This window comes from Myiozetetes cayanensis, unplaced genomic scaffold (genome assembly GCF_022539395.1).
Source record: "Myiozetetes cayanensis isolate MyiCay16 unplaced genomic scaffold, myiCay2020 scf22, whole genome shotgun sequence".
In the NCBI taxonomy this organism is placed as follows: Eukaryota; Metazoa; Chordata; class Aves; order Passeriformes; family Tyrannidae; genus Myiozetetes; species Myiozetetes cayanensis.
Window position 1 is genome coordinate 10130584 of NW_026087434.1, and position 24434 is coordinate 10155017.

General features: G+C 48.3%; 1 protein-coding gene across 1 annotated transcript in view; it reads right to left on the reverse strand.

Moving 5' to 3' along the window:
• Positions 1-823: 823 nt before the first annotated feature.
• The window catches only part of STX8 (syntaxin 8), a 103436-nt gene continuing 79825 nt past the window's right edge, over positions 824-24434 (reverse strand). The window contains exon 8 of the mRNA XM_050319564.1: positions 824-1828. Coding sequence (XP_050175521.1) covers positions 1761-1828 — 68 coding nt within the window. The 3' untranslated portion in view covers positions 824-1760. The remainder of the gene's footprint in view (positions 1829-24434) is intronic.

Genomic DNA, 24434 nt, shown 5'->3' on the forward strand with positions numbered 1-24434 from the left:
GACAAGGAAATGCTGCTCTCCAGCTCCAGGGCACAGTTCCTACAAGTGTAGGACACGATACTATCAATGACAGGTATTGAGAGCAGCTGTGGCTGCCCCATCCCTGGGAGTGTCCAAGGCCAGGCTGGAGGGGGCTTGGAGCAACCTGGGCTAGTGGAAAGTGTCCCTGCCTGTGGTCTTTAAGGTGGTCTTTAAGGTTCCTTCCAATCCAAACCGTTCTATGATGTTCTGCATTCCATGGGGTACTCAACAGCTCCCTGCCTCTGTTTCCTGCAAAATTCCATCTTTTCCCATCACAGCCACCTCTGTCATTCCCAGTTCAGATCCTGCAGTGATGGAGTCAAAGCCCCAGCTCCAGCCAACACCTGCACACTGCAAGGAGACAACTGAGGGTCATCTCGTGTCACCAAGCCCAAAATGAAGGGGCCTGTGCCCAAGCCCCATCTAAGATGGAGAAACTGAACCCAGAAGAGCAAAATGGTTTCATGTCCCTCTGCAGGGGACACAGTACCAGGACACCCTGGTTTCCCTCCTCCCAGAGCAGTGCCAGACATGCCCCCACCCCAGCTGTGTGGTTGGAAGGCAGGGACAGGGACAGGAGTGCCAAGAGCCAGCTGGGAGCTGGGAGAGGAGACACTCTACCCCAGCAGGTAAGGACCAGCCCAGGGCTGGCAACTCTCACAGATCTTCATAAAACACATGAAGTCTGACAGAAATTGTTTATTTCCTTCTGCAAATCAGCACTTAGGAAATGTAAGCACTGGATAAATCATTCATGGACAGCACGAGATGGTAGGAAACAATAAAACCCCAGGCAGATAAATTGTATATAAATGAATCGGCTTTTATTCAGTATTTATTGCTTGCTCTATTAATGTTGAAATCAAACTGACACGTGTAACAAAATAATTATTTTCTTGGCCAGAAGCAAACATTCCTTTTCAGTACTTCTTTTTCATTAGTTTTGAGACAGGTAATCCCTCCCCTCAGTTTTAACAGCGTGTGAGAAGTTACAAAGGAAGAGGCAGAGCTCCATCACCGAGATCAGGACGTTAATGATGATACATCTCCCGTGGTCAGCCTGGCAGAGCCTGTGGGGAGGACACCAGGGCAAGGCTCTCCACCCTCCCATGCCTGGTGTGAGTCCTGCTGCTGTTCACATTTCCCTCTGTGGGGATCAGTAACTCCCCAGTAACTCTGGTCTGACTCACCAGCGATTCCGTGCAGCCCATGGGGGTCCTGCCCCTCCCAAAGGGCTCTGTGGGCTCTCACATCCCACCCTGTGAGAAACCAGGTGCAGCCACTCCCCAAGACTATTCCTTGGAAAACATTAAGCATTTTCATTCTGAAGGAAGGCATCAGGAAGCAGAGGAATGTTGCTGTACTCCAAACCACTCCTGGATTTCAGTGTTTTAAAGCCCTCGGGACGATTGAGCTCAGCAGAAGTGGTGGCAGGTGGGCAGGTGGCACCAGCACATCCTCAGACACAGATGCAGGAGAGATGTATCCACTGTACAGCTGCTGCTGTCTGAGTGCCAGAGGAAGGTGGGAAGAGAGCCCTTTTCCCATTGAAATCCTCCAAATCACACAGCTCTCCTCAGCTGCACACCGAAGGAGAGCGGATGTCTGGCGGACACGGTTTCAGTCTGGTACTGCTGAGTTTATTTCCAACACAGAAGGTCTCTGCACACAGTCAGCCTGTTCTCTGGAGTCCCTGTGCTCGGTGTGGAGCAGCTGCTCCCACCAGCCCTGGATCTGTGTTAGTGAATTGGCCAGAGAGCGACCACGACGATGGCAATGAGCAGCAGCACGATCACCACCAGCATTCCTGCAAGAGATGGAACAATGTTTAGGTTGTGCCTTCAGCATTTACAAATGGTTTCCTGCAATTAAATTCTTCCTCTGAGTCCTGCTCTTCCTCCCAGCTGAGACTGATTCCCTCTGCTCATCCCTCACAGATCCCTGCACACGGGCAGCAGGGGCAGAGACGTGGACTCAACCCCCACACTGGCAGAGAGGGTCTTTCTCCTCCTGACCCTCCAAATATTTTCTAATGGTCCCTGCAGGGTATTTTCCTACCTGAACATCTGCCATGCAAAGACTAAGGGATGTGTTTAACTCATGGTGAGGCCAGTTAAGCTTTTCTAGAATCCCTCTGTACCATCCCACTGGGGCAAAGGATTATTCGGAAGGAAATCCAAATTGCATCAGGAAATTGTTTCCAACACAAACTTCTCCTGCTTTCAGACAAAACTCTGTGCAGAGAAAAAAAAAAAAAAAAAGGCTTTCAGGCATTTGCCTGACTTGGGAAAATGTGGATCATCCAGCACTGGAGAGAGTCCAACACTTGCTCTGCCCCACTGTGCAGCTTGTGGCTCCCTGTGCCCCATCCTGCCCCAAAACCCACCAGACTTTAATGAATGTGATCTTACAAAACTTCACAGCTACTTCTCAGTTCAGGCACAGCAGCTGCTCTGAAGGACAGTGTTAAAAAACACGAGTTATGGATCATTTTAAAGACTGATGCAGAAACCCAGCACAGCAGATTGTCCCCTCCCTCACGAATAACGACAGCGATGAGGGGACATGGCTGTGGGAACTGCTAGAGGAACCAATTCATAGACTCACAGAGGGGTTTGGGTTGGAAGGGACCTCAAAGACCATCTCATTCCAACTCTCTGCCATGGGCAGGGGTACCTTCCACTAGTCCACGTTGTTCCAAGCCCCATCCAACCTGGTCTTGGACACTTTCAGGGATGAGGCAGTCACAGCTTCTCTGAGCAACCTGTGCCAGGGCCTCCCCACCCTCACAGGGAAGGATTTATTTCTAATACCCAATCTAAATCTACTCTCTGTCAGTGTGAAGCCATCCCCCCTTGTCCTGTCACTCCAGGCCCTTGGAAACAGTCTCTCTCCATCTTTCTTGTCAGCTCACTTCAGGTCCTGGAAGGCCACAATGAGGTCACCCCAAAGCTTCTCCTCTCCAGGGTGAACAATTCCAACTCTTTCCCCTTTCCTCCCAGCAGAGCTGCTCCATCCTCTGCTCATCTTGGTGCCTCCTCTGGACTCTCTGCAGCAGCTCCCTGTCCTTGCTGTGCTGTTCCCAGGGCTGGAGCAGCTCTGCAGGGGGGTCTCACCTGATGGGGTAGAATCACCTCCCTTGTCCTTTGCTCCCCCTTTCTTAGGGGTCCTCTCCCCTTTCTATCCCCTTTTTTTAGAGGAAAGGAAGAAATGTTTCAGTGAGAATGGCCTGGATCCTTCCAGTCCCCCCATCACCTCCCAAACCACCCCCAACACACAAACTCCTTGCCTGGCTGGACCACTGTGCTGGGCACTGGCAGGGGTGTCCCCTGGGCTCAAATGATCTTTTAATTAAGAGGCTTTTATTTGTGTTTAGTATCTGCTCCGTGCTGTCTCCCTGTCCTCGCTGTGGGAATGGTTCCAAGAGCGGAAAACCTGTCCCTTCCTTTGGTCTGCTCACACATGACTATTACTCAACCACTTGCAGTATTTACAAGTCCAGCTCATGGCAATTAAAAAAGGATGTATTAAAATAAACTCCTCTTTCCAAGCTGGAAAAGGATATTAGACATTGCTTTTTGTAAATAGTGTCATGTTTTCTGTGCAGAAACTGTTTTTCTGCCAGGGGTCCAGGATTTTTTTTTTTTTCCAGGGAAATAAGAGTTGCCACCAACAGTATTTTTTTTTCTTTTATGCTCGGTTGAAACCATTTGTTATCTGAGCTTGGGCTGCGCTTCCCTGCACTGGCTCCAGCAGGTCTTGGATATTGAGCCTTTTCCTTGCAGGAACTGCTGCTGGCAGAGAAGGCAACAACTCCACGTGCTCCACCTGGGATGCCCAAGGATGTGGCAGGACTTGGCACTGCATCCTGTGGGCAGGATGGTTTGGGGTGATTCTGTTTAGAGACAGACACCTGGAAGGAACTGCTTATTAAACTGATTACTGGCAACACCATCTAGTGAATCACAGAATGGTTTGGGTTGGGAGAGACCTTAAACATCACCCAGTGCCACCCCCTGCCATGGGCAGGGACACCTTCCCCTGGCCCAGGTTGCTGTCCAACCTGCCCTTGGACACTTCCAGGGCTGGGGCAGCCACAGCTGCTCTGGGCAACCTGTGCCAGGGCCTGCCCACCCTCACAGGGAAGGATTTCTTCCCTGTATCTCATCTAAATCTCCCCTCTTTCAGCTTAAAGCCATTCCCCTTGTCCTGTCCCTCCAGGCCCTTGTCCCACATCCCTCTCCAGCTCTCCTGGAGCCCCTTTAGGCACTGGAAGGGCTCTAAGGTCTCCTCAGAGCCTTCTCTTCTCCAGAATGAACAGCCCCAACTTTCTCAGCCTTTTACTATCTTTCTAGTCTCATGTTTTATACACCTTAATATACATTTTGTAGTTTTTCAAGAGAGCCAGAAGCAAATAGTTTGGTTAAACTGGGAAGAAATAAGATCTGATAAAGCTGCCACATTCCAGTTCTCTGTTATGGTTTGCACTGGAGGGAGAAGTTTTAGAGGGTGCAAATCCTTCGCACAGTTTCAGCGTAACAGAGTTTATGGACTTGAGCAATTAAGAGACAACTGAGATCAGTTGCTTGGAAAATACTCTATAGGTGTGAATTAGTAATGATACAAAGTGGAGTTAATGGGGTGTAATTATTCTTTGACAACTCCCAAGAAAAACTGCACATAAACCCTGAATTATTCCCCAGCAGGAAGAGGGGAAGGTGGGGGACTAATGAAAGTGTTGCTAATGGGCAACACCAAATGAACCCGAAATTTCAGGGGACCTTCAGGGCAGAAAGAGCAGGACAACAAAATGAAATAATCCTGATATTATTCCTGGAAAGAGACTGGTATTAAAAACCTAGAGCCAAAAAGCAGTGGTCAAGTCCTTTTCCCCTGTGAGCAGCAAGGCCAGCCTGTGTTGGTGCCCCTCCACCAGTGACCACGGACCTGATCCCAGTGATCCACACCCAGGGAGCAGGACAACATAAACTGCCAATAGCACACAGATTTCAAAGCACCTTTTGCATGATAGAGACCAGATGTTACACACATTTTTCTCCCCCCTTGTACCAAAGAAGAGCAGATTAAAAGGATCTGAAGGTTTTAAACCTGGCTGTTTCACATGCTTTCCTGACAAAAGCTATGGATAGGATCTGACAGGAATTCTCCACTCTGGATTCTCTGTCTGCTTTGCCTTTTTTTTCCTCAAGTCCTGTGAAATATAAATATTCCCCTTGACAAGAAAGCCTCAAAGAGAAGTTCAGGAATCAAAGACTCTAACAGAGTCAACAGGAGCTGGAGAAGAACAAAGAAAAGATTCTTGCACAAAAGTGACAGGAATACAAATCCAAACTGCATCTCTCAGGGAAAGGTGGGAAGTGAAAGCAGAAATTTATGAGCAATTACAGAGCAAATAATGAAGGCAGGCTGGAGAAAATGCCACTCTCCAAGCTCCCTCTGCTAAAGGCTCAGTGTTCCAGCTGCTGTTCCAGCTGCTGATCCAGCTCGGAGGAGCAGAGCAGAAGTGCAGAGAGCATGTCCCCAGTACGGTAGGATGGGGATCTCCCCACCATTCCTGGGAGCACCAGCACTCATGTTGCTCTGCCAGGGGTTACTGCTGATGCTGAGATCAGCTACACCTTCTGCTCATCCCCCCAGACCCCCAGTAACTGGGCTCAGGGGAGGTTGATACTTCAAACCCCACCAAACCTTTTCCAGGAACAGTTAAGATCAAATTTTCAGATGTAAGATGGAAAGAAAAGGTTAAAATACATGTAATTAATCTCTAGGTTAAGACTTCTCTTTAGTCTGTCTCTCCTGATCTGTCCAGCCCTGAGAGCAGAGGATCTGGGGGTTCACGCCACATCCCATCTTCCCAGGGTCACCTGGGGCAATCCAAGTCCCCAGGCTATTCCCTCTCCCCAGGATTTATCAGCTCCGAGGGTCACTGCTTTGGGCTTCCTGATTTACTCCTGTACAACCAACTTTCCAATCTGAGGTTCACACAGAAATGCAAACAATTCCTCCAGGTCCATATCCACCTGAAGGGGGGTTTGGGCATCCAGGAGAGGAATCCCAGGGGTTAATGCTCATGTCAGTACAGGTTGGCTGAGGACTCTTGTCCCCTTGTGCCTACTCAGCCTGGCAGGAGCCACCCCTGCCCAGTCGGGCCCTACTCCAGGGTGTAAGTTCTCATTAGGCTGTTTCTTACTCACACCCCACTTAGACCCTGCTCCCTGGAGCACTGCCATCCCCAGTAGTGATGATATACACCAGTCACAGAGATGACAAGTCCAATAAATCATTTCATTTCCCTCTCTTTATCCCAGCCTTTGCTGTTTTCCCATCGCAGACATCCCAGACGTGGCTCGGAGCCAACACCAAACTGAGCACCCTGTACAACTGGACACAGCACATCCCTGCCCTGCCCTGGGGAGCAGCCCTGCCCTGCCCTGGGGAGCAGCCCTGCCCTCCGGGATGGAGCCCACACTACAGGCACAGCACACGTGTTGGTGTTGCTGCCAAAATCCCGGGTGTGCTGCAGAGCTGCGAGAGCACAGAGAGCAACAAACACTTCTGGTTTGTAACCTCACGGAAGAGCAGGGTGGTGTGTCCCAAACAAGCCTATTTGCCAGCATTAACTGTTCTGAATCACAAACCACTCTGATGAAGTGGTTTCCTCAGGGAAGAGCGGATCCCTCCCGTCAGCCAGCAGCCGCTTTTGTGTTTGTGATTAATCAGCGAGACTTGCCCCTTCCTCCTGCTGGCTACTGGGATGGAGGCAGTTTCTGCTGACTGCTGGGGTGGGGGGGCTGAGGCTCAACAATCCACAGTTTTCCTTAGAGCCTCTTTAATTCCTAAGCTAAGGAAGGTGGGAGCCCGGCAGGGATGTTTGCTCACGGGCAGAGCCGTCGATGGAGGGACGAGACTCGCAGCACCCACACAGAGCAGCCAAACTGCTGCTTGTCAACTGGGTGCTTGTGCCAGTGTTCCAAGGCAATATTTACTGTGAAATGTCCCCTTATTGTGCTGAATGTAACTCCTGGGAATTCGAGCGTGTTCAGGATCTGGCAGGGGTTCAAGTGCCTTTGAACAGGCAGGCAGGAACTGGGTCATAAATCCATCGTGTTTTGACAAGACCCTGTTGAATAAATGTCAAAAGATTTCTGGTCTCCTTCTATCAGACTATTGATTTACCACTGAAGTCACCCTGTGGCCACTGAGATTTAATGTGTTACCAGGGCACTCTACAAGGTGTCCAACATCACATCACCCCGGGCAGTGCCTGCAGAGGAGACACTGCACCTTCCTCCTCCCCTTGGCATCTCCCTGCTCCAGAATGAGATCCTGGTTTCATTTTCATGAACACACACCAGCAAGGTGCGTTCCAGGGATTGAGGAGACCCTTGTTTAACGGCACTACCGATGTCAGCAACACTTCGGCTCTTCTCCTTCAGTCCCCCATCAGTCCTGGCACGGGGAGTTGGGTGCCTGATGTGCTTGCTCCATGTGGCTGTCCAGCATCCCATCACCAACATGCTCCCACCCAGCTCAGGCAGGGGTGTGAAGGGAGCAGGGAGATGCACCCAGGCCTCCACAGGCCTCCAGTGGCAACACTGACCTGTCCATCTGTCCATCTTCCAGTGGGAAATGGGGTCTGCTCTACTGTTCTGTTCAAGCCCAGACCTGCCAGTAACGGCACAAGATCTCACAGCAAGGTGCCCACCCACTGCTCTGAGCATCAGCCCAGCTTGGGCTGCCCCTGGAAATACCCAGTCACTAGGGAGAACATCCCAAATGCTTCCAAAGCACACTGGGAGGGTCTATGGAAGCAAGTGCACAGGGAGTCTGTCTGTGAGAGCCGAGGTCTGGACTCCAGGAGCAGGGAAATCTCTTCCAGTCCCCGCTGCTGTAATTAGTGCACAGAGCCCTGGATGGTCTTTATAAACAGGGGGAGTAAATGCAGCATATGCTGAGGGGTGATGTCTCCTCTCCACGGGGGGCACAGCCACAGCTTCTCTCCCAGCCTGGCAGCAGATTGCTGGGGCAGCAGGGTAGCCCCTCCCAACAGGGAGCACCAACTCCTTTTTGGCCACAGACGTGACCAATGTGATCCCCATCTGCCGTCCCCAAATCCAGCTCAGCTGCAAACCTGGAGCCTCGGGAAGGGGCTGTCCTTTGGGTGGGCTGCATGGACCTGTGGGCTTGGTGCTCTTGCTGAATATTGGGGATATTCAGAAAGCAAACACAGCCACACGTTGGCTGCTTCCTGGGCATTGAAGTGAACACTGATGTCAGCCCATTAAAAAAAAAAAGTCCAAGGCATGTGCATGTGTGAGTGTGGCCAAGTCCTCTGCCCTGACTCCAGAGGCTGAAAGGTTACATCCAAGTCCATCCCAACAATGTGTAACTTGCAGCTGGCAAATTCCACCCCGAAAATGGGATGTGCCTTTGGGCCATCCCCTGGCTCTCGGTGTTTGCAGAGAGGAGGCACAGGGAGAGCAGCCCTGCCACAAGCCCTGAGCTACCCCAGCACCTTTGCTGGTGAATATTTTTGGGAACAGGAGTTGTCCTCGGGGTTTTGCTGAGGTTCTCTGCTGATTTGTGTATAGTGTTATTCTCAATAACCCTAAAAGCTCAGCACTGGTGTCTTTTATAGATTATAAAATAATAATAAATAGCATGCTATGACTTTAAAGAGCCTGGTACAGCGTTACATTATCTGGATAAAGCAGCTTGGTTATTTCCAAGTCAGTTATATTCCCACAGTACTGTCTATCCAGAAGTTTATGAACTAGTCTTCTTTTACAAGTGACATGGAGCACTAACTTATAAACACATAATAGATGTTTTATAGGGTAGGAGAGAAGCAGGGGAAGGATGGGAGCTTCAGCAAGGGGCTGTAAAGTCATGGCTGCTTTCCTCGAGGACTTCTATTTAATATCACAGTTTTGAAAAAAAAAAAAAAATTTATCTGCTTTTTCAGTAAGTTAATTTTAAGCCTGTGTTGCCAGATATATGGCAGAAACCCTGCCCAAATGTGCTCAAAACCCTGATTTTCAAGGCAGCAAAGAACCAGCTCGGCCGCTGGCTCCGAACCCACCACACATACCTAAAGCACTAGTTTCACATGGCAAGCGCCCCAAGAAATCCATCTTGCTGTCCTTTATGTTCCCTAAAAAAGAGCCAAACACTTTCTCCCCCAAAAGCTATAAAAAACCCCTCGCTCCTTCTAACGCTTTCCTCGTTCCGAGCGAGCCGGGTATTCAATTTGTATTGCATTAAGAACCACTTTAGCACAAATCCCACGCTATTAAGCTGGCTTGTATGTAAATACCACCCCCCCTCCCCGATTCCTACACCTGCATCATTGAAACCACCTCTCTGGAGGCTTGTTCTTTATTAGTTTTGTGACAGCCAAACGTTTTCTTGGGCGACAGGTCCGGGTAAAGCGCTGGGATCGCACATTACCCGACGCCCCCGCCCGCCCAGAGGAACCTGGACCTTATTGCTTTTGACCTTCCTTTTCAACTGGTCTGACTTGAGAAATTTAACACTACAATTGTACCTCTCAACCCTGACATCAAAATCATTGGCAGTTCTCAAAGAAATCAAGAGCAGGCTCTGCGAGCGGTTATTAAAGGCTCCAAATGTTCATGTGTTTCGTTGGGTCTAGAGGAGGGGAAGAAAAAAAAAAAAGACACTTCTCAAAAAAGCTGAGCTCGTTGGAAACAACAACTATTGCATTATTAATTCCTTATTTGGAAGAAAGAAAAACCCCAGGTCATTCCTATGTAGGATGAAAAAACTCCTAGTCTATGAGTTATTCCACATTTGGAGCTGTTCATGCAATGCCAGATTAACCTGAAGAAATGATTTATCTGAGGGAAAGGTACAGACTTTGTTTATACACATTAACTCCTCAGTCAACATTATTTCACACACTAAAAATTGCATTTTTGTGGGGTTTTGTCATATCAGGTTGGAGATACGATTCCCTCTGGGGCACACAGATGAGCCTTTGATCACGGCGCAGAGACACCTCAGATCCCTGACAGCAGGGCCTGTTGGCAAACACAGTGTGGCTAAATCACAGAGAGATGAAAACCACCACTATCAGAAAACAAAAGTCAGATTCGGCCCCAGAAGCAGCGTGGAGTGAGTTTACATCCAAAACATTTATTACTTCAGCAATCGAATAATCCCAAACTTTGGGTCCCAAACCACATGTGCAGCCCGGCTGAAGGAAGGGAAGTGAGATAAGTGTTTCTCTTAATCCATTATTGTTATACTTCAATTTGCTTCTTTTTAAATCTATTTTTTTCAAATCACAAACGCATGCCAGACAGTGCATTGAACTGCTTCCAAGCACAACTGCCCAGAAATCCCACATTCCTTCAGAAAGCGACACACCAACAGCTCACAGGGATTTGGTCACAGCCTCCAACCACGTTTCACCATCTCTGATGCTCAGCTGCTCTGTGTGAAGGTCATCTCCTGCCTCTGGCTGTGGTTGGAAGGTATCAGGTGCCACACAAATACACATTTGCCTGTTTATCTGTTAAACAATCCCTTAATCTCTTGCACTGCCCTGAGAAGGGGCAGTTCAAAGGGAGAAAGATTTCCTATGGAAATTAGGAAATATAAATAATTCTACCTTCTGAGCCATCCGAAGCGAAGCTCAGAGACAGGCAAGACATTTGTTTGGATCTGAAGACAAGGCAAGAGCACAGCAAGAACTGAACTGTCACAAGTTCTAACTTTCAGAGGAGTCTGTGGGAAAGGGAACACTCTGAGCTAAATTTGAATCTCCCTTAAATAGCAGAAGGTAGTTCAGAGAGGACAACGCTGGAGAAATGGTTCATGTACCTCTGAGACTGAATTACTGAACCACCTTTAAAGCAACTCACACACACACCTGAAAGACACCTTCCTGCAAAGACACTCGATAATGATTTCCTGGACACACCACTGCACAAAGAGCAGGTGTAAGAGGCAACAGCTTACCCAAGGGACTCCCCACCCCAAAACCCCAACATCAACCCAGAACTGGCAATCCCAACCCATCTCTGCCTGCCTGCCATGATCTGAGGGCTGAGCTGGGGCAGCAGATCCGGAGCTGTGCAGATCACCCAGCTCCCAACAAGCCCCAAACTGGAAACATTCTCATGGTTTTTCCTTTTGTTCTTCTAGAGTGACTTCACAGACTTTCCTTGCTTGTCCCCACACTATTATCAAACTGTTTCCAACCCCAAAGGTCATCGGCAGACGTGGTTACTGGATTTTTTTGCATGTGGCTTATTTTTTTTCCTCTTTTTTTTTTTTTTGTTGTTTTTAATTAAATAAGCACACACACTTTCCAATTTTCCCTTCTCCAAACTCTCGAGCATCCTTTCCTTTACACGAGGGCTGCCAAGAAACAGGATCAGTCAAGCAATGTGCTGCATTTCTGAGCAGCTGTGCTACAACTTGGAATGGGGCTTGTGGAAGTTTCACAAACCTCAACGTGCACCAAAGGTTTCCCAGAAGAAAAGGCACAAACCAGCTTCAAACGAGATCACAGAGGATGTACAGATCCTTTCTTTCAGATGAGGTTCACCAAAGGGAACCCAACCAAGCCACAGGTGTCCCCTGAACCCTTTTGTTCTGGAATAAGCTCAGCAAAAATCAGCAGGGAAGGGTGAGAAAGCACAGGTTTAAGTGGGACATCCTCATCCCTGGGCTCCCCAGCAGATATCCCCCCATGCCACAGGGAATGAGGAGCAGGAGTGCTTGGCACAGACCACAGCTTTGTGAACTGTGGCGGGGAGAGCTCAGGGTGTGAAGGACAGCCAGGGGGGAAGCTCTCCTGGCAAGGGGAAAACGACCTAAGAAAATCCACCAGTTACAACCATCAGATGGTCCTTCAAGCAGCACAAACCACGGGTCACTCAAGAGACTTATCACTGGAGATCTGCCAGCCCTGGCTGCCAGGAGACACCAACCTGGGGCCAAGGGGAGTTAAATCCCAGGGGCAGGGCAGTGCCCTGGTGGCCAGTGTTCCTCCTCAATCCATCCACCCACGGATCTTCCCCAGCTCAGCTTCTCTGCCCAGCCCCTGCAGCAGCTCAGCCCAGCTGGCAAACTCAAAAGGGTTTTCCTGAAAGAAAGGGTCACCCTGTCACCAGTACCTGCAGCAAACTGGGACGAGGCAGAAGCCGTGACAGATGATCTCAGCAGGGAACTGGTGCTCCTCCACTACTCTCTCCAGTAAAAACAAATGGGGAAAAATAAATAGTAAAATGAAAGGCCAGCTCTGCTGGCCTGGTGCAGAAGGGGACATCTGCCCACGTCCATCTGCCATCAGCTCAACACCCCAGCCTTTGTTTTTGGTAGGGTCAGTTTTCTACCATTATAGCTCCCTGAACTGCCTCACCAGGACACCAGTGCCAGCACAAGGAAAAAGGTGGGAACATGGGGAGAGGGAGCAGGCAGCCACCAGCTCTGCTTAGATGCATCACTAAATTGTCCCATTAGGCTCTTAAATCACTCGAGAAAGTATTATCCTTTGTTTTTTCACTCAAACAAATGCTGGGATTGCTCCCTCCCTAGTTAGATGGATATATTACAGTGCCAAAACGCTTCCAAAATGTTTAAAGCATCAACTAAAGTTACATGTGGGAAAAAAAAAAAAGAAATTAAAATAATCACAGCTCAGTCAAACAAGTGGAATGAGCTGCAAAAACAAAACCACACTTTTACTGATCTATCTGAAGTCACAAGAGCTTCACCAGCAAGGCACTGATCAAGGAGAAAAGGTTACAGCAGAAAAAGGATCATATAGTGTTCATATCAAGTCATTTAAGGTCAGATTAAGTGTTGTTGAAGTCTGGTCCATGTGTCTCCTATTTTAAAAAGTGCCCTGCTTGCACAGGAATTGTAAGAACTTCTGAAAATGGGCTGCTGGCTCCTAAGTCCCTTGGATGCTTGACCAGCGTGGTCAGGAGGGTTGAGATTTACATACAAATTGCAAAGCTCCTCAATGGCTTCCTCAGCCCAAGGACCGGGGGTGGAAACGGGAGAATATTTAATGATTAGTTCCTTATGGCTCCGACATTCTTGACGCATATTTCTTGCAGTCCCTGGAACACTCCTGCATTCTTGATTGCAAAATGGCAATAAGTGATTTCCTTTAAAAGCCTTGTCTTTTATTGGAATACTAAAAATACCCCACCAGCCCCACTCCACTCTCTCTCTTTCCTGGACAGGCACCATCAACCCTGATGTATTCTATTTTGAAGACAGCAATAAACATTTCAGCATGGGCCGTTCAATCCACTTCATAATAGATCTTGCATTTCCAGTGGAGCCCCTACTAGCACCATAAATCATCTTTACACAGACTTAAGTATGAGAAACTCCAGCTCAAAAGCAGCACTGATTTTTTTTTTTTTTTTTTTTTTTTAGAAATTAAGAATGGGTACAAAGCAGTCAAGAATTAAATGATTGACAACTTTAAACACGAAACCCCTGGGCTGACCCTGTAAACCAGGGCTGTTGTGATGGTTAGAGCCACACCGTGTGGTGCTGCTCCAGTCAATCCACTTGACATAAACCCACCTTGGTGGGGTGAAGTTTAGAAAAAATTGTCTGCACATCCACTACATTTGAACAAACACGGGCTTCAAATCTGGGATACTCTCTGGCTGTTGCTGATTTTAAAAACCACAGATGAAGATTAATGACATACCACGTCTGAACTGCTTACACACATCTAATACTCCTTTTGTTTTTCCAGTCTGCACAGGCCTGAAGTCTGAACTGTTCTCCCCACTGCTCTGCTCATTATGTCTCTCTCCATCTGCTGCAGACCTTGGAGAACAGCTCAAGGAGATAATTCCAGGTACAGCAGGAGGAGGCTACTGCACAAGCCAGGATTGATGTCCTGGCTGAGTCGAGGAGCTTCTCCAGTAACAGCAGTTGAGTAACCGCCTTCAAGAACTAAGACTGGGGTGCACCCAGCCCTCCTCAGCCTTCGACATCAAAGCCTTCATGCAGCCAAGAGCCAGAAGGGAGGAACTCAGAGCCCCAGCAGTGGATGATGAGGAGAGTTTCCCCAGGACTGGTCTGTCTGTTTAGAAGTTCAGCTGGACAAGGTGACCACGTGGCTCCTGAGCCAAGCCAGCGGAGTCGGCCCCAGCACAATTCCTTCTTCCCACATGAAGGGACTCTGCTGGGAAATCTGACTTCACTGAGCAAATCTGCTGGTCACATCTAACTCTGTTCCAGCCCTCGAGTCCCTCCACACACTCCACACAGCTCAGCAGACACAGGATGAAACATAAACCGTAGCACTCACCTGAACACGAGCCTAATACAGGTGGGATGTGGTTATTTCCCTGCTTTTGAAGTCTCAGAGGGAAGTGAAGCTGTTTTTGGTTGCTGTGGCTGGACAGTCTCATCACCTGCCTCCTGCTCGTGAACTCCCTGCTCCATGGGATACAGGGGATACAGGCAGCAACACGCCCTGCTTGGCATCAGCTTCCCTTTCTTGGGTAAACCACTGAGCCCTTCCCCACCTGCAGCTGGTCTCAAACAGGACAGTCTGCATAAGGAAACTGCACTTCTTTTCAGCTGACTCATTCCATGAATTTGATCGGGGTGAATCTAGTACTCCAAGGTCTGGTGACCACAACAAGGACATGCTCTGAAGGAAGACAATGGAGTCATCAGTCATCAAACCACCGTGTGGAAAGGGGTCACGGCAGGTTCCTGTGAGACTCACTGCTCCAAGAAAGGTCAGCTTAGGGAGCTGGGCTCGATGGTCCTTATGGGTCCCTTCCAACTTGAGATATTTTATGGTTCTAAGACCAGACTGAGACCAGGCTGCCCAGGGCTTTGCCAGATGGGTCCTCGGAAACCTTCAAGGACGCAGAACTGTTCAGGGAGCACAAACTCTGGAATCTCCTGGACAAAACCAATCCAGGAGATGTGCCCATTGTCACAAACAGGCCGTGCTACTCCAAGAAAGGTATTTACTAACCACCAATACTGCTTTGGGAAGCACAGCATGGACAACCCAAACAGGTAACACTGAAGTGGGCCAGTGCTTCTCATCTCAAACACAACAGTGAGGAAAGGAGAAAAACCTTGGCATCTTCCCATCTGGCTCTTGAAACTTTTAGGTGAAACTCCATTGCCTTTAAAGTCAATACCACTGTGGACAAACTGTTTGTTTCACCCCATTTCTGCAGAGGTGTATCAGCCTGCACGTAAAATTCTTGACACAGACACAGCTGCTATTTTGTTGAGAATTGTGTTTTCACAGTTCAAAGAACAATCCTTCTTTTAGAAACTTGCTCAACCTTTGGCAATGCAGCCTAATCAGCACACAAAACTGCAGAAACCAGCAACCAAATACTCCTTATTAATACCATTTACAGCTGCTAACAACTATAAGAACCTCCTAAAAATGCCAAGGGAAACAGGGTGGGTGAAACAATCCCTCGCAAACAACCGAGCCAATAAATACAAGAACTGTGATAAGAAATTAGGTTTGACTTGCATAATCACTTTAAAAGTTTTTGGAAAATGGAGTCTGAAGAGCAGGAGGCTGATAAAATAACAAGAGTTCAGTAGCAATGTGAAAATTTCATGCCGATGAAGTAGGGAATTCAATCCTTGCTGAATTCTTGACATCATTTAGATGTTAACAGAAGTTTCTTCTCCAAAAAAAGAAGGCAAGGCATCTCTCAAAGCCCACACACAGATCTCTGACTCCTATATGCTGGTGTACTACACAAAACTATTTTGGTTTTGGACGACTGCATTGTCTCATGTGTCAGGATGGCTATTTGATTTTCTTTTATTTCCTAATTTCTGACTTGAGCAGAGCCAAACCTGTACAATTTATGCATGTGCAGTACAAGAGGTCCCCTCTCATTTTGAGTTTAAAAGAGAGAAAGGAGGAGGGAAAACCCACAGTATCATTCCATCTCAGAACCTTCCTAAAACCCGAGAAGTTTATAAGTTTTTAACTCCAGGTCTCTGCTTTTGCCTCCCCACATGACAGCTACAAGCTGCCACAGCAGCTGCACAGTAAATATCTTCAAAGGAAATAAAGAAATAATTGCTCTGAGGACAAAGTGCTGGGGAACAACCGGCCTGGGTGACACGAGCAGGGCCGAACAGGTGACACCCCTGTGTCGCTGCCACGGGCACAGCTCCACACAGTGGAGGGGACTTCTGCTCATCACAGCAAAAACCAGGAGAGCACTGGGAGAACGTGCAGAGGGCAGGATGTTTTGGAAAACCCATCTTCTCGCTTACCCAGAGAAGCTGTGGCTGCCCCATCCCTGGAAGTGTCCAAGGCCAGGTTGGACGGGGCTTGGAGCAACCTGGGCTGGTGGAAGGTGTCCCTGCCCATGGCAGGGGGTGGAATGAGATGGGCTTTGAGATTCCTTCCAACCCAAACCATTGTGTGATTCTATATTTTGCATCATATTCTCCTGTTGGAGAACATTTCCCTTTTTCAGCTCCTTAAGGTTATTCCTAGATACGTGTGGGGGTTGTCACAGAGAAAAAAGGATAAATATATGAAGTTAAGGAAAAAAGGCCTGTGTAAGGAATGGAGCCTGTTATCAAACAAACAACCAGGATAAAAATACTTGGGAGCCAAAAGAAGTTGCCTGATTTACTAAACAATTTTTTTTCCTGAAGTCCAATCCCACGGTTGAATCTGCAGAGCTTGTTCCTCTCACACTTCCAGGGGGAGAAGAAACCCTCACAGCAAAGAGGCATATAAATCTCCCTGGATCATTTGTCTGAATCCTGCTCCTTCCCCAACACAGGACACTCCAGATGCTTTTGCAATAGCTCTGTTTTGATAGTATTACCAGGAGTGTCCCTTATTAATCATGTTGCCACTAAAAGTCTCTCTGGAGTATTTGTTTATTCTATACTTTTCCAAACTCTTTCAGTTTACTCTCAATTTATTAAAAGCCCACTGAAGATGACCAGTTAAAGTGAACCTCTGCTACTACAGAACTGGAAGGAAAGAGAAGGGGGAAAAGGCAGAAAAATCACCTTTAACCATGAATTTCCCTCTATTCCCCAGAGGAACCTCCCCCCAAACACGCTGCTTCAGTCTTTGTTCTGTTTCTCTGGCCGCTTCAAGTTGTGGAGCCTGAGCTGTGGCTATTTAAGGTAGTATTAACATTCAAGGAACACTTTCCTGGATGTTACTATTTGGGTCGGGATCATTGGAAGAAATTTGGTATTGGCTCAATCCTCCAGTGCCCTGAAATCAATGAGCTTATTTCAGCCTGCAAAGTGTTCCTAAAGACACGCTGAAGTGCTTGGCTGGAGGAGGAACAAAGCACTTGGCACCCCGCGGGACTGAACCCTGCTGAGGTGCAAGGCATTTCCAAACACTCCCAATTAACTAAAAGAATCCACAATTAAGGAAGTCGCAGTCGCTGGGCTGGCAGAATAAAGGCAGAGCTTTGGGCTGCTCCCCCCGCTCAGGGCACTCAGCCCTCCACAATACCCGGCACGGGAGCACCGCCCTGCCCAACACGAGGTGGGCTGTGAAGAGCAGAGGGGTTCCTGGGTGTCCTTTGGGAATTCAGCAGCCTGCTGGAATCAGGCTCCACGCCTGGGCTGCCCCGCTCCAAGGCTGAGAGAGCTATGGAGATTGAGCTTGAGGGAGTCAATCACCAGATCCTGCTCTGCTCCCAGATGTCCTGGGTTTGGGGATGTCACGGGTCAGCCAATCCTGTGATGTTCTGCTCACTTCAAGCACTGCCAGTCCCCATCTCCTTATCTCAGATCTAAAGATGGGCTGCAAAGGAAGGGAATTCTGTCTCTGCAACGCTGGCTATGAAAGCTTCCACCGAGTCCACGTGGGCTCCGGCTTTGAGTCGGGAAGATCCCTGTTTATCCCCAGGATTTTACATTGTTTTGAGGACTCTGTTGTCTGCAAAACATTAACTCAAACCAAGTGAGACGATTCTGCTAAAATTACCCTTCTGAGCCAACTACGCCTTTCTGAGTCAGGAAGCAAATATGCCTTTCCCTGCACTTTTAGAATTGCAACATGGATTTATTTTCTCCCAGCTTACTCAGAGTTGAGGTGAGTTATTTCTCATGTTTATCTTTCCCCATAAAAATCACCTGGGTGCTCTGTTAACACGGATGCAGTCATTCCCAGGGGGAACTGCAGGCAAAGCCCCAGGGACCTCTGAAATCTGTGCAGAGGATTGGAGAACTCAGTGGGGATGTCCCACCTGTGGTCCAACAGCTGCTTCCAAGGAGACCATAAGTGGGGCTACTCCAACAAGGGTCTGAGTTCAGCTGAGGGTTTATGAATTGTCCAGCACAAGAGCAGCAGCAACAAACACCCCATCCCTGGAAGTGTCCAAGGCCAGGTTGGATGGGGTTTGGAGTAACCTTGGCTGGTGGAAGGTGTCCCTGCCCATGGCAGGGGGTGGAACTGGATGATCTTTAAGGTTTCTTCCAACCCAAACCATTCTATGATTCTGAGAAACCAAAAATAGTCTGGAAACCAGAAAAACCAAGCCAGCTCAATGTTAAGAAGAGATGGAGCTGAACCTCAACATCTGCACCCACCTTTGTGGCAGCCCTGAGCAGCTTTCTGAGATGATCCCACCTCCAGCCACCAAGGGGAAAACCAACACCACAACTCCTGTGCGGTGTCACCAGGCAGAGCTGTGCATGAAAGGGGCTCTGAAGTGATGGGAAGAGAATTATTGTTTTTAAGGTTTCCTCAGCTCCTGCCTCACTCACTTCAAAGGTTCCCGGCTGCACATGCAGCATTACAGCAGAAATAAAGTCATCTGCAAATGGTTAATGAAATGCATATTAGGTGCAAACCACTGGGACTGCAGTAGGATGCTTGGCAGGGGTTGATTTCAGCCAAGCCACAGAACACGACAGTAATTTAAATAAAGCCCGTACAGTTTATCCAGAGCTTCCCATCCCTTTGCTCCCAACACAGCCTCTCCTCCTGTCTCCATTCCCATCCAAGCTGGCACAAGCTGACCAAGTATCACAGAGCAGGAATTTTATTCACAACGTTTGGCTTTAGGAGGAGGCAAATTAAAAACAGAGATGAAGGGATGCTTACCCTTTTATTTGTAACACAATCAAGGTTTGGTGGGAGGGGATCCTAATAAAATTTAAAAGCCAACACTTCTGAATGGACCACCCTTAACTTCTTTTTAAATGAAGATGTGGATGCAGTGATTAGTTTTTGCTTGCTAGCAGCTTTTTTTTTATTATTATTTAAATATTGTTCACTGTGGTTTTCATGGCTTTGAGGGGAGACTTTTAGTATGACCAGCTGCCAAGAACATCTCCCATTTAGCTGCTTCGGTCATCAGTCAGTAGCTGCCATTAGCACAGCAGTTTCTATCTGCAAATCCAGTAATCCTAGAGCTACCAAACATAATTTTCCCTCGAGATGAGTTTTGATGGGGGAAAACATCCTTTGGAAGGCAAAATATGGGTGTTTTTTCAGAATTTTAGCTCTCAAAACACACGGTGCAGCCTGGAATGGTGCTGCCCAGAAAAGCTCAGCTCTGCTCCTCACCCAGTCTGCCAGTGAACATGGGAAACCACCACCTCAGGCTGCTCCAATTAACTCCCAGCATCTTCCTCCAGGACCCAGACAATCCCGGGCTACTTGTCATGCAAACAACCTGTGGGATTCATTCTCCTGGCAAGGCAAGAGGAGGGGTAAATGGCTGAGTTAAGTAGATTACTGGGGAAGGAGTCACACTCAGCAGCCTTATGAGATGATTAGACCCTGGGAAATTCATACTCCAAATCCCCCAGCCCTGATAGTGCACATTCATTACCAGCTCCAGGATCCACCGCAATCAAGAACCTCCTCTGTGGCAGCATTAAATATTCATTTCCCAATGAATTCAGCCATTCCCCCCCAAAAAAGGAAGCTTACGTTAAAATTTTACAGGGGAAAAAGTTGCAGCAGCGTTTAGCAACTCAGCAGTTCATGGTAAGACGACTCTTTGCAGGGAAGCATCAGCATTTCTGGAGCAAGGCTGGCACCAGCACCATCACCCACACCAGTGACAAGAGCCCCCGTGGGCACCTGGTACAGCACAGGGTGAGAGCAGCAGCTTTCTGCCATGTTCAGTGAACAAATCCAACACAGCACAGCAGCTTCTGCAGTCCAAAAGGAGGGAAAATAATCAGATTTTTGGCCAAAGAGTCAGCGGCTGCTCCCACACCAAACGGCAGCGAGTGAAGACTTCGAGGCCCCCAGTTAGGGTCTGTTTGCCCTCAGGGAGAGGGGTGATGCCTCTCTCTGTGCTCATCATGATCTGCCAGAGTACCTGGACTGAGGTTGGGAATGAACTGCCTGGAGCACTGGGGAAACAGCAGCAGTCCTTACTTTTCCCCAGCAGAGAGAAGCACTGCTGGGAGAGGCTGTTCCACTGAGGAACAGACATGGCTTTGTAACATTTTATGTTATAAAAGACTCCAAGTTTAACAGGAGTCTATACAGCATTATTCAGCAACCCTCCATTATCTAAAGAATTACAAATTCCCTATTTTCTTGATCTATATAAAGTAAAGGGCGTAACCCCATCACACTGGAGAAGGTGAGTGTGCCGAGAGCTCTCCCTCCTACCTGTGGTATTTTTATCAGAGATGTCTTTAAAAATATCTCTCAAAGAAAGTCTCTTATGCAAGAAGTTAGACAGTTGAGGACTACTGAAGTGCAGTCTAGTTCCATCCAAGGAAACTCCACCACAGCTGATGGTTTCACGCCCTGGTACCTCAAAGGAGGCCACAATAACCTGCAGAAAACCAGATGACCAAGCTGATGAGAAGGACTAATCTTCTCAGAAAGCAGTGAGGTGGGATAGCTATGAAGAAGGAAAGTATTAGGTATGAGTATGAATACTGATAGTATTACTCTTCATGCTGAGAGTTGAGATTGTTCAGCCTGGAGAAGAAAAGGCTCCAGGAAAACCTCAGAGCCCCTTCCAGTGCCAAAAGGGGCTCCAAGAGAGCTGGAGAGGGACTTTGGACAAGGCCATGGAGGGACAGGACAAGGGGAATGGCTTCCCACTGCCAGAGGGCAGGGTTAGATGGGATACTGGGAAGAAATCCTTCCCTGTGAGGGTGGGCAGGCCCTGGCACAGGTTGCCCAGAGAAGCTGTGGCTGCCCCTGGATCCCTGGAAGTGTCCAAGGCCAGGTTGGACAGGGCTTGGAGCAACCTGAGAAAGTGGAAGATGTCCCTGCCCATGGCAGGGGGAAGAATGAGATGAGCCTTAAGGTCCTTTCAAACCCAGCCATTCTGTGATCTGTAAGGACCTCACAGTGGTGATGGGTGCACTTGGGGACAACCATGAAAAACGCTGGGTTTACCAAACCACCAGATAAGTGACTTCCTTGTAGGACACTGAGAGCAAATTCACAGCTCATGGGAGCAAAGTGTGACAAATTCTGGATCCTGTCCCTGAAATTCAACGGCTTCACTCCAGTTCCTCTCACACCTCACAGTCAAGGCTGCTCTGAGATGGCTCCAGAGCAGGGTGACAGTGACAACAGCCCAGGCAGGCACAGGGACCTGGACACAGCCAAGCCACAGCACTCAGATGGGGACAACAGCACTCCCTGTTTCATGAAGGACCTGCCTTAAGGAGCTACCAAGACAGGTCAATAACTGCAGGACAGAGACAGCGCTGTCCTGGCAGCAAAGGACAGGAATTCCTCACAGAGATCACTCCAATCCCAGTTCCTCCCTTAGGGCCACAAGGACTTTTTTAGCACTCACCTTCCAAAAACCTTGGCAGAAGAGCACAAACACTACAGGGAAGGCAGAACCAGCCACATAAGCCCACAAAGATGGGAAACCTGCCTAGAAATAACACATTTCCTGCCTTCCTGATCCCCATTTTCAGACTAATGCTGAATGAAGGCTTTAAAAGCAGGCAGGGGTCCTCCCCCTTATCTTGGAGTCGTGGAGCCAGCTCGGTGTCTCAGGTGAGCTGGACCACACTAAAGCCAGTCAGTGAGCAGAACTGAGCCAAAACCACCCCTTACCTCACGCTCAGCTCTCCTGCCACCTTTGCCAAATTAAGCAAGGAAGGAGACGACTGGAGCTCGAACACTGTAAAACTTGTTCACTCATAACCCATAAAAATACCTGAATGCCACCTATGGACGCCCCCTTCTGGGCACTACCACAGCACTCAGGCTGCAGCCAGCTCAGCTTATTAAACCATTTAACACCTAAATATACCCCATTCCAAACCGCCTGATGACTTAACCACGTACTGATTGCCTGGATGAGCAGGACAAAGGATGGCCACCAAAAAGATGGCCATCAGCACCCCTTGACCTTGATTTACAGCAGCAAAGGAAAATCAGAGCTGCTCTTTCCTTCCTTGGAAGATGAGCTCTAGTGTTCCCCTGGCAGCCAAAATGCAGCATGGATATTCACAAGGGGAGCAAGCCTGGGTGTCATAGAATCACAGAGTCTTACAATGGCTGGGTTTGAAGGGACCTAAAGATCATCTCATCCCACTCCCTGCCATGGGCAGGGACACCTTCCACTAGCCCAGGTTGCTCCAAGCCCCATCCAACCTGGCCTTGGACACTTCCAGGGATGGGGCAGCCACAGCTTCTCTGGGCAACCTGTGCCAGGGCCTGCCCACCCAGTATTTCAACCTCCCTTATCTCAGCAGGGCTTATACAGCACAGAACACAACAAGCTTCCAAATTCACCACCTCCTTATTTCCAGCAGAATCTAAAGACCTAAAGCCTGACTCTCCTCCTGCAGGGACACCGGTGCAGCTTCAGAGCAGCTCGGTGGATCCTCGAGGCTGGAGCAAATCCAGTGGCAGAGAGGTCCCAGAGGAGGATCCCGGCACAGGAACAGCTTTTCATCACTGGGCAAGGCTGGCTGATCTAAACTCAAGATACTCCTTTCCAAGAAAGTTTCTCTCATAGACCGTTAACCACTAATATTCCTGCACAAATATGCTGTGAATGTTTAAAGGAGGGGAGGACTGAGCTTATTCTGCTTTTGGCAGAACTGCATCCAGCTACCAAAGCAATCAGCACCTTCAAAACACCAAAAGGTGATGATAAACAAGCATAAAACACTTAATGATGTAGGAAGTGGCACAGAGGACATGGCAAAGTAGCCACGTGTTCAAAGAAATGCTAATAGTGTTGTTATTACCACAGTAACCAGTAAAGCAGAAACAGCCACACTGGGAAAGATGTGCAGGAATTAAAGAATTCTCATTTCAGCTGAGGTGCAACGTGAAGCCTGAAGACCCACTTCTCCACCTCATCCCCCACCCAAACCTGAGGGTCTAACAAATCCTGGAGATCAACTTTAAACCTTTATGCAGCTCCCAAGTCCCTTGTCCAAACACGCTGTCCCAAATAAAGTGTTTCCAGGTCTGCAAGCACAGAATACACAATTCACAAGAAGAAATCCAACCCTCTCATCTCAGGAAATTGGGAATGTTCCTGTTTATGGTGCTGCGTTGCCCCTGAAAACACGTTGTAAAATACCCAGTATGAATCATTTGGCACCGCTGGTGTTTTTCTAGAAGGCCTAAACACGGGGCTTTTTCCCCTCGCTTTCAAGTCTTTAATTCAATATCAGGCTGGGAAATGAGTATTTTTGCATTTTATTTAAATACCAGAAAAACATTTGCTGCTTTTCTAGCAGGAATGAGTCACTTTGGCTCCACTAAGGTGCTTTTCCCAAGCTTTTTAGCAGCAATGTCACCTTGCTGATGCTCTAGAGCTAGACACAAAACATTGCCTGCTGGGATCCCCCAAGACTTTATCAAACCACCCAACCCTGCAGGAGCTGGAAACCTCAGTGCTAAATAAACCCACCAAGCCCAGTGAGAAGCATTAAAGCCAGGAATCTCTTCACTTCTGGAGAATTTAGACTTTCCAAATTCCTTGAATATGTCAAAAATATAACCCTCACGATACACACTGTGTTGCATTAACTACTTTTCTCACAGGCAAACAGAAATAAGCAGCTAAGGGGCAAATGCCAGTATAAACTGCAAATTCCCTGTGCCCCTCCCATGCTGGAGCACAGGGAGGGGCAGGAGGAGCAGTTATCACCTACACACAGGGAGCCACCTCACAGGACATATATAACATCTCAATTATAGCCACCATCCTGGAATTCCTCATCTGAGGAATTCAAACAAGTTGACAGGGTTAGGTGAACGCTATCCCCATTCTGCTCTGCCTCTTCTTATCCACCCCAAAGCCCAGCTGGCAAGTCACCCTCCCCAGCTCCCTGTGCCAAGCCCTCACAGCCCGGTGCTCTCCAAAGTGTGTCTGAAGTTCCTGAGGCTCAACATCCATCACAAACTCCTGCCTGGGCTCAGTTCC